The following is a 10,056-nucleotide window of genomic DNA, read 5'->3' on the forward strand; positions in this document are numbered from 1 at the left end:
GGAGCCTCTCGTCCGTAGTGGCAGCCAGAAGACAGCTCTGGCTCCGAAGCTGGTCAGCCGACGCGTCCTCTAAGACGAGGCTCACGAGAATGCCCTTTAGAGGATCACTCCTCTTCAGAAGCGACCTGAACAAACTAGCCGACAAATGGGGCGAGTCCCCAGTACCCTGTCTACCAGAGGACAGGAGCAAGAGGAACCAACGCCCCTCTCCCCGGGCACCCAAGGGCAGAGGATCCCAGCGTTATAGACTATACAAAAACACTTACCAAGCCCCCTGCCCCGCCGGCAAGGGGCAGTCCTTTCGGAACAGACACAACAAAAGGGGAGCCGGCTCAGGACCAGGCCCCAGACGCAACACGCAATGAGAATCAGCAGACCCATCTACAGGAAGAGATCATAGGGGCAGGCTTGCCCTTTTCTACCAAAGATGGGTCAAGATAACGTCGGACAATTGGGTCCTATCCATCATCCAAGCGGGATACTACCTGGACTTCCACAGCATCCCTCCGGACAAGTTTGTGATTTCTCTGTGCCACGACCCCTCCAAGAGGAAGGCAGTGGAAACCACACTATCAAAACTACTCGCCCTAAAGGTGATAACACCAGTGCCTCCGCACCAACAAAATTCAGGGTACTATTCCATCTACTTCATCGTGCCCAGGAAAGAGGGAACATTCCGGCCCATACTGGACCTCAAGACCGTCAATCGCTACCTGAAGGTACCCTGCTTCCGCATGGAAACCCTGCACGTGGTCATAAGGGCGGTACAACCAGGAGAATTCCTGACCTGTCAGAAGCCTATCTCCACTTACCGATCCAGCACATCCACCAGCGTTTCCTACGCTTCGCGATATTGGGCCATCACTACCAGTTCCAGGCCCTACTGTTCGGGCTGGCTACGGTTCCCCAAACGTTCACCAAGATCATGGTGGTAGTAGCGGCAGCACTGAGGAAAGAGGGAATCCTCGTGCATCCATACCTAGACGATTGGCTGATCAGAGCGAAATCGCCAGAGAAAAGCCAGCAAGCAACCACTAGAGTCAAGGAACTACTGCAGAACCTCGGGTGGGTCGTCAACACACCCAAGAACCACCTGCAGCCCTCCCAGTGCCTGGAATACCTGGGAATCCGGTTCGACACCAGAGGGAACAAAGTCACCCTTTCCCCTACAAGGAGAAGGAGATTGATGGAACAACTACTAGCATTGTTGAATTCCACTCTCCCCACGGCATGGGACTATCTCCAAGTCCTCGGACTCATGGCATCAACCATAGAAGTCGTCCCGTGGGCAAGGGCCCACATGTGGCCCCTACAACATTTCCTACTGTCTCGATGGAACCCGATGTCCCAAAACTACTCCACCCCCCTCCGGCTACCGGCGAAGGTTCGGAACCAACTACAATGGTGGCAACAAGAAGACCACCTGAGCGAGGGAACAAGCCTATCCCCACCGGAATGGACCTTGCTCACCAAGGACGCAAGCCTGTGGGGATGAGGAGCCTACTGCGAGGAGCTAACAGAGCTAACGGAAACATAAACTGACTGGAAGCCCGAGCAGTCAGACTAGCCTACCTACGATTCAGCCACAGACTCCGGGGCAAATCAGTCAGTCATGTCGGACAACGCCACAACAGTGGCCTACATCAACCACCAGGGAGGAACCAGGAGCCAGCAGGTGTCCCTGGAAATAGGACCCCTAATGACGTGGGCAGAATCAAACCTACAAGGGATATCAGCTGCCCACATCATGGGAAAAGACAACATCACTGCAGACTACTTCAGCAGAGAGAGTCTGGATCCAGGGAAATGGACACTGTTGACAACAGCCTTCCAGTGGATAGTAAACCGGGTTCCCAAGTTCTTCAGCCGAAGACTGGAACCGCTGTCCCAGGGAATCGACGCCCTCATCCAGACCTGGCCTCAGGAGGACCTACTGTATGCCTTCCCTCCATGGCCACTACTGGGCGGAATCATCCGCAAGATAGAACACCACAGAGAGCTGGTACTTCTAGTGGCCCCGGACTGGTTAAGAAGGCCGAGGTACGCGGACATGCGAAGACTTCTGGCGGGAAACCCTCTACGCCTACCTCCACACTGGGATCTACTCCAGTAAGGACCAATCCTCCACAAAGACCCAACGAGATTCTCGCTTACAGTCTGGCCATTGAGAGGTCTCGCCTGAAAAAGAGTGGATACTCAGGACCAGTGATAGACACACTGCTCCGAGCGTGCAAGTTCTCCACCTCCTTAACATATATAGAGTATGGAGAACATTCAAAGCCTGGTGCGAGGACCGCGACATCCTTCCTCGAATAGTCAAAATCCCCATGATCCTGGGATTTCTGCAGGACGGCGTGAGCAAAGGGTTGTCTCTCAACTCCATCAAGGTACAACTGGCCGCCCTGGCCAGCTTCAAACCCAGGGTGGACAGTAGCAGCCTAGCGGCCCACCCAGACGTCTCCCACTTCTTAAAAGGGGTCAAGCACATTCGACCACCTCTAAAGTGGCCAATACCCCTATGGAATCTCAATCTAGTGTTAGACTTCCTAGTGGGAGCCTCGTTCAGACCAACTCACGGTCTGTCCCTACGGCTCCTGACCTTGAAGATGATGATCCTTGTGGCAATCTGCTCAGCCCATCGAATCTCCGAACTTCAAGCACTATCATGCCGGGAGCTGTTCCTCAGATTCACGCCGGGATCCATACAGCTGCGCAATGTACTCTCCTTTCTGCCAAAGGTGGTTTCTCACTTCCATCTAAACCAAACCATCTCACTGCCATCTCCAGACGAGCATAAGGACTCGGAAGACTCACGCCTTCTTCGCCACCTGAACATCGGCAGACTCCTAGTCCGATACCTGGAAAGATCAGAACCTGTATGAAAGACGGACTATCTGTTCGTTCTTCACAGCGGGAAGAAGCAAGGGGAAGTGGCCTCGCGGGCAACCATTGCCCGCTGTATCAAAGAAGTAATCAAGGCGGCCTATGTAGAGGCAGGAAAGCCCCCACCTCTACAAGTCAAGGCCCATTCCAGAAGGGCCCAGGCAGTGTCCTGGGCAGAAACCAAGATGCTGTCACCCGCAGAGATCTGTCAGGCGACAATGTAGTCCTCCATCCACACCTTCTCGAGATTCTATCGCCTGGATGTTCAGGCCAAGGAGGACACAGCATTCGCAAAGGCAGTACTAAATGGGCCACGGGCAGCCTCACGCCCGGTTCGGGAGTAGCTTTTGTACATCCCATTGGTCCTGAGTCCATCTGCTACACGCTAGGAAATGGAGAAATTACTTATCTGATAATTTCATTTCCCTTAGTGTAGACAGATGGACTCAGCACCCCGCCCATGGCTGCCTCGCAATCAAGAAGCCCTGGGGGAACCTCCCCCCGAGTGCAACACAAGCACGGGTAAGCCACCCTTATTTCTAGTTCAGACACCCATATTACCAGGTATCGGCGCTTCTCAGTTGAATGCCCTAGCGGTCTCCAGCTAGAAACCTCGTCATCCAATCTGAGTAATCAAGTTTCAAGTTAATCAAGTTAACCAGATTAATCAAAATTATCCAAACACACATATATCCCTAATTGCTTTTCGAGGAGAAAACTGAGGAACAGAGCCTCGTGCACGGGTATATGTAGTGCTGACGTCAGATTGAAATCTGACTCCGTCTCCAACTGCTATCAGGAGCACACTATACCCATTGGTCCTGAGTCCATCTGTCTACACTAAGGAAAATGAAATTATCAGGTAAGTAATTTCTCCATTAGTAGAGTTTTAAATTTATGCATGATGATTTATATCTTTTGATTTTATTGCTTGATGAGTTGCGAGGCATGATGATCCTGTTTTTCCATTGTTGCACTGCATAATACAGTCAGGCTTGTAGTTTCTAGTACAGTTTTTGTTGGCATTTTTCTAATTTGTATTTGGTGAGGGTTTGTCTATATTTTAAAGGTCCAAGTCTCATGTAACTTGAATTCTTGCTGTGAAAATGATGGTACTTTTCACTGATTTTTACGGCATTAAGGGCCTCTCTTCCTCATTTCTATTTTAAATAGAAGTTTGCTCTTTGTATGCAAATGAAATAGTTTTGAATGTTCTTACAGAAAATATTTTTTCATCACATATATTATTGTATCTGCTGTTAATAGATTAGGCGATTATTTTAAGGGATGAATTTAGCTAATTTCCCTCTAAGGATTGGGTTGCTGTGAACATAAAATTGATAGGCTTTTTGCATCAAAGAAAATAGTGCTCACAAAGTAATATAGGAGGGTGGCCTGTGTTCTAGAGCACCTGGCAGCAGCAAAATTTCTGGTGCACCATCAACTTCAGTGGTCACCCTATGCCCTTGCAACAGAGGGGCTGATGTAATAAGGTGCATTTGGAAGAGTGCCCATGGTTGTGTGCACATTGTGTAAATGTTCCTGCTGATGCAGAAGGAGTTGTGCTCAGCTCACAAAAAATCTGTGCACAGTGGGGTAGATTTTTTTAAAAAGCGTGTTTGTGTACTTTTGTTTGCGCAGCAAGCGCAAACAAAAGTACGCTGGATTTTATAAGATACGCGCGTATCTTCTAAAATCCTGGATCGGCGTGCGCAAGGCTGCCGATTTTGGGCAGCCGGCGCGCACCGAGCCGCGCAGCCTATCTCCGTTCCCTCCGAGGCCGCTCCGAAATCGGAGCGGCCTCGGAGGGAACTTTCTTTCGCCCTCCCCTCACCTTCCCCTCCCTTCCCCTACCTAACCCACCCCCCCGGCCCTATCTAAACCCTCCCCCCACCTTTATCCACGGATTTACGCCTCCCGGAGGGAGACGTAAATCCACGTGAGCCAGCGGGCTGCTGGCGCGCCGAGACCCGACCTGGAGGTGGTTCCGGAGGGCGCGGCCACGCCCCCGGAACGCCCTGGGCCGGCGCCACGCCACCGGTCCCGCCCCCGAAACACCGCGTCCCGCCCCCAAAACGCTGCGTCGTTCAGCCCCGCCCCCGACATGCCCCCTTCCAAAAACCCCCGGGACCTACGCGCGTCCCGGGGTTCTGGGCGCGCCGGCGCGCAAGGCCCTGCTCGCGTAAATCCGGACGGATTTACGCGAGCAGGGCTTTTAAAATCCGCCCCAGTGTGTGTACAAGTTAGTTCTCCCTCATGCAAATCCCAGCTAATGATGGCATTAGTTATTTCTCCCCAATGCGCTAGCTTCTCATGTCTCCTTAGTGCTAGAAACTTAACTCCTAGTCAGAGGTGGAGTTAAATTTCCAGGTCTAATACTAGTCTATGGATGGAAGCTGGAGTTGCAGTGCAGGGACCTGTAGTCAGGATTTCTGTGCAGAAAACCAGCTTTATGCACATACATTATATTTTCTGTGCAAAAAATGTGATTTATGCACACAAAGAGCTGCCTGTGCAGAAAGCATTTTTGGGCCCATAAAATCATATTTTGTGCACAGAAAAATGGTTTATGTGCATACATTTTTTTTGTGCACACTAACCATTTTCTTTATGCAAATCTTTGAGTTTGTGCACATTTTTTAACACCCAGTTAGCATATCATTAGCTTAGTGCCTCAGTGGTTTAAAAAACATGTTTAGCATGCATATTAAGAATCTGTGTACTCAATTTCAGTGTGCAGTTTTAATATTCAACGTTTATTGAATTGACCTCCAAATACTGGGTGAGGTTTATAATTGCAATCCTTGGGTGCAAATCCTTGCAGGGCACCTACACAGACTTATTGGTTGATTGATTATATATAGGTGGTGGTGGTATCATACTCATATTCCGCTTTTTCAGGCACTTCAAAGAAGATTACATTCATGCGTCTTAAAGTGACTTTTAAATGAATAGGAAATTCTTAATCTAGACTTTAATAGTTAGCTTTGGTCATGTTAGCTTGAGTTATATCACAGCAGCCATATTGCTAAAAATCCTGACAAATTCACAGTTACTTCTTTGCAGGACAGACATTAGCATTAGCTCTTTAGTGAGCATGGTGCTTAACTACAGTATATTACAACTGTATACAGCAGGGGTGGCCAACTCCGGTCCTCAAGAGCCGCAAACAAGCCTGCTTTTTAGGATATCCAAAATGAACATGCATGAGATAGATTTACAAGGCACTACCTCTGTTTTGCAAGTTCATTCTGGATATCCTGAAAACCAGGCCTGTTTATGGCTCTTGAAGACCGAAGTTGGCCACCCCTGGTATATGGCGTAGATGTAGGAACAGCTGTGGTGGAAAACAGAAACTACTGGAGGTTACATATAATGGCAGCTTGTTAAGAGCTTGCTGAGAAAAGGAATAAAAAGAAAAGTTTTGGCAAAAGTAGTTGTCTCTTTAAAGAACCAACAACAACAAAGAAGTTGCAGTATATGAGCTTATGAGGCCAGACAGGGCCTTTTTTTCAGAAAGGAGGATAAAAGGAGCTTTACAAAAGTTTACTGTTGACAAAGGACACTTTAATTTTACAGGGTTTTTCTGAAATCTTAATATTTTTAATTCTGGGATTTCGCTCAACATTCCTTGTACAAAAAAGTAAGACCCATCTTAGTTATAATAAATACATAATGTAAACTGCATGGGAATTATATTATGATCCTCAGTGTTTTGGAAATTTATTTACCACATTTTTCGTGCTCCAACCCAAAGGCCTGAAAAAAGAAGTTTATTCTCTATAGATCCCATTTCAATCTCCATACTTTTGAAATTTCTTTATATGAACATAGTAACATGGTAATTACTTTAACTGTGTTTTCATGGATTGTACCTTAATTCCAAAAAGATTAAGTGGCACAAGCAAATTAATAATACAAACTGGACTTTATACATGATGTGATTGATTTAAAAAAAAAAAAACCAAAACTTGCTGTATGATAATTCAGTAACATGCAATCATTTCTGGGGCAGGAAGTCTTGTTCCCAGTTTTGAGGAGAAACAGACCTAGCCTTTTGGAGTTAAAGAAAGGTACAGAGAGAAAGTAGCATGCCTATGGTCACACAGAGAGAGCCTGTTGGGAGAGCAAGTTTTAAGCCTGGTAGTCTCATGAGCTCTCCTAATTCATGGTTCACTACTCAACTGAAGCACACCTCCTCACTTACAGGCTGATACAGTAAGGAGCGGTAGGAAGAGCTGCATTAGTGCCGGGCGCACCCGCGGTTGCCGCACGCACAGTCCGGCTCACCTACCGCTCGATACTGTATTTAAATAGCTTGCAAATGCAAGCCGCATCCAAGAAGCGTCCGTGAAGCGTTAGGCCCGCGCAACCCATTTTACTGTATAGAGCGCTATACAGTATCCAGGGTGCGCTGGCCTAACTCTTCACGGACACGCTGGTACCTGTCATTTCAAATGTCATTTGAAATGACAGGTACCAGGAAGTGGACGGTTCTCCTACGCTGGGGATTGCCAGTCCTCTCTCCCCTCCTCTCGAAGCAAGGCGCAGAGAGGGGGGGAGAGAGGACTGGTGAAACGACGTGTAAAGTGCAAAGCAACGAAGCGACTTACTTTTCTTGCAGCCCTCCTCCGGAGACGGACCGCAGCTCCCCTGCCTCCCGGGGGGCAGCCGGCGGCGAAAGCAGCCCCGCCGGCGAAGATGGATGCCTGCACGGGCGAAAGCGGCCCCTGTGCGTGCAATTTGGCCGCTCAAGACGTGACGCTCAAGACGTGACGTCACATGTCGTGACGCCAAACGTCGTGACATCACGCCTTGAGCGGCCCAATTGCACGCACAAGGGCTGCTTTCGCCCGTGCAGGCATCCATCTTCGCCAGCAGCTGCCTCCGGGAGGCAGGGGAGCCATGGTCCGTCTCCGCCAATGTCTGTCTCCGGAGGAGGGCTGCAAAAAAAGTAAGTCGCTTCGTTGCTACTTTTTTTTTTTTTTTCGCTTTTTCACTTTTTCGATTTTTTCCGCTTTCGTTGCTTCGGGAGGAGGGGAGAGAGGGCTGGGGCTGCCCCGGAGACCAGCACCCATGGACGCGGCCAGGGCAGGTGAGCGGGGGCTGGGGGAAAGTTTGCCACCTACCCTTACCCCTGCCTCTAACGCAGGGGTAAGGGTAGGCGGTAAGTTAGCAGGTTAAACGCGCGGCAAAACTGCAGGTTAAGAAAACGATAGTCGGGGCGCACATTACTGTATGGGAGGGAATAGCTAATTCGATCATTTACATCTAATATACATGCCACGGGCGGAAGGGGTTACCCGGTGATTTAAAGAGGCGGTAAGAATGGGTTAAAGGGGATAGTGTATCGCGGGTTGGACTAACGCGGCCGAAAAGTGAGTAGAAAGCGGGTTAGAAGCAGGGTAACCGCGGCCGCACTTTACTGTATTGACCTGTTAAGTAGGTTTCCTTGTGACCCCTTTAATAAATAGCTAAGCATGATTCAGATCTTTTCCTGATTTTATTAAAGCTAATCTCATGCTGTCATAATGAACAACTCATTACATAATTGATGCATCACTGTTCAGGCTCCTGTATTTCTTATCTCTGTATTCAGAGAGAGCAGTGTCCTTAGCATTCCGAGGTTTCCTTCTACAAGGTCTGTCGCTTGGTGCAGTTTTATTATAGCTTTCAAAACTGAATGAATTTTACTGCCATGTGAGGGGGAATAAGTTGTCAAAAATGTATTTGATGATATAGCTTTAGATTTCTTCCTTAAACATAGAATCTAGTCTCTGAGTCATGCACTTTCTGAAATTCATTTTCATGCTAGCTTGAGCAAAACCTCTGCAATGTTCAGAAAACTGGAAAATTATAGTAGCATCTGGTGTCAGCATGTGGTAGATACATTCTAATGTAAAAGAGAATATGAAGGTTTAAAACTGACTTTGATTTTTCTTTTTAATTTTGCTATCATCATCAGCACTACAGTCAAGATGACTCAAATAGAAAGAACTACAATGCCTACAGACTGTGTCTGCAATCTCCACATAGCTATGAAGACCCCTATTTTGATGACCGAGTTCATTTCCCAGCAGCTTCAGATTACTCCACACAGTATGGACTGAAATCAACCTCAAACTACGTAGACTTTTATTCTGCAAGGCGACCTTCTTGTAGAGCAGAGCAGTATCCAGGGTCGCCTGACTCTTGGGTGTAGGAACCAGAAGGCTAAAAAAACAAGAACTTGGTCTATATAATTATGCTTGAAAAGAAATTGAACAGCCTTTGTCCTCTGCTGTTTTGATGGGGAAATGTGAATGTGAAATAAAAGAAGAAATTTGGAAGAGGTTTGTATTTTTCTAGAAAGAATCATGAGGAAAGGGAGAAAAAGATTTAACGGGAGAGATTATTTTTGCTTTGTTTAGAAGTTAGATCTCAGTGCTTGTAGTTGCTATAGTCTGGTGAAGGTGTGGGGTAAGTGGTGAAAGGTTTGAGAATGAGGAAGATGAATTTGGGGAAACTGTAGGTGAAATCAAATAAAAGGTGATTTTTTTTTTTTTTTTTAATGAATCAAGTCTTGTTCTGATAGTTTGTACAGAAAACACTAAAACAAATGAATGCCCCTCTTGTTTTCCTGTTATTACTAAATGTTGGGATTGTACGCCATCATGTCTTGTAAATTCTTTGCATTGGTGTAAATATGAAAAGCCATCTTGGTTTAAAAGTGCCATCATTTGTAACGCGTGTCATTTGGGAACCCATCTGAAAAGATGCCATCGCGAGAATCCTAATAAAAATCTCACACTTTTTGTTTTTATGTTCTTGAATGCGTAGCATAACTTTGAAGCACAAAGCATAGTATATCTACACTTTCCTCATTCCCTGCCTCTTTCATAGGATGTTTCACTGCCATTTTCTATGCACATGGACGAAAAATAAATGTGGACATTTTAGCCACAGAAACTGGTTTCTAGCTCATTTGTTTGCTTCCTGTTGACTATTGGAGCTGCGTGAAATTCATGTAGAAATTCTACCAGTGATTTTCAGGAACTTAAATGGCAATAGGTCTGGTTGCTTCTGTGGCCAGATTTCAGGGGGAGGGGTGAGGGAAAAGAGGATTACAGTTCATACGTTTCTCGTCTGTCACACTGGCACATCTACCAAAGCATGAAATTACACGTCGTTTTC

At 47.1% G+C, this 10,056-nt stretch overlaps 1 protein-coding gene across 7 annotated transcripts in view; it reads left to right on the forward strand.

The window, feature by feature from the left end:
* The window catches only part of PKP4 (plakophilin 4), a 578,155-nt gene extending 568,324 nt beyond the window's left edge, over positions 1-9,831 (forward strand). For all 7 annotated transcript variants that reach the window (XM_029605541.1, XM_029605538.1, XM_029605537.1 and 4 more), the window contains one exon: positions 8,849-9,831. In XM_029605541.1, the coding sequence (XP_029461401.1) occupies positions 8,849-9,085 (237 nt within the window). In that variant the 3' untranslated portion in view covers positions 9,086-9,831. The remainder of the gene's footprint in view (positions 1-8,848) is intronic.
* Positions 9,832-10,056: the final 225 nt, after the last annotated feature.

The sequence above is a fragment of the Rhinatrema bivittatum genome, chromosome 6 (assembly GCF_901001135.1).
Source record: "Rhinatrema bivittatum chromosome 6, aRhiBiv1.1, whole genome shotgun sequence".
NCBI classification, from domain to species: Eukaryota; Metazoa; Chordata; class Amphibia; order Gymnophiona; family Rhinatrematidae; genus Rhinatrema; species Rhinatrema bivittatum.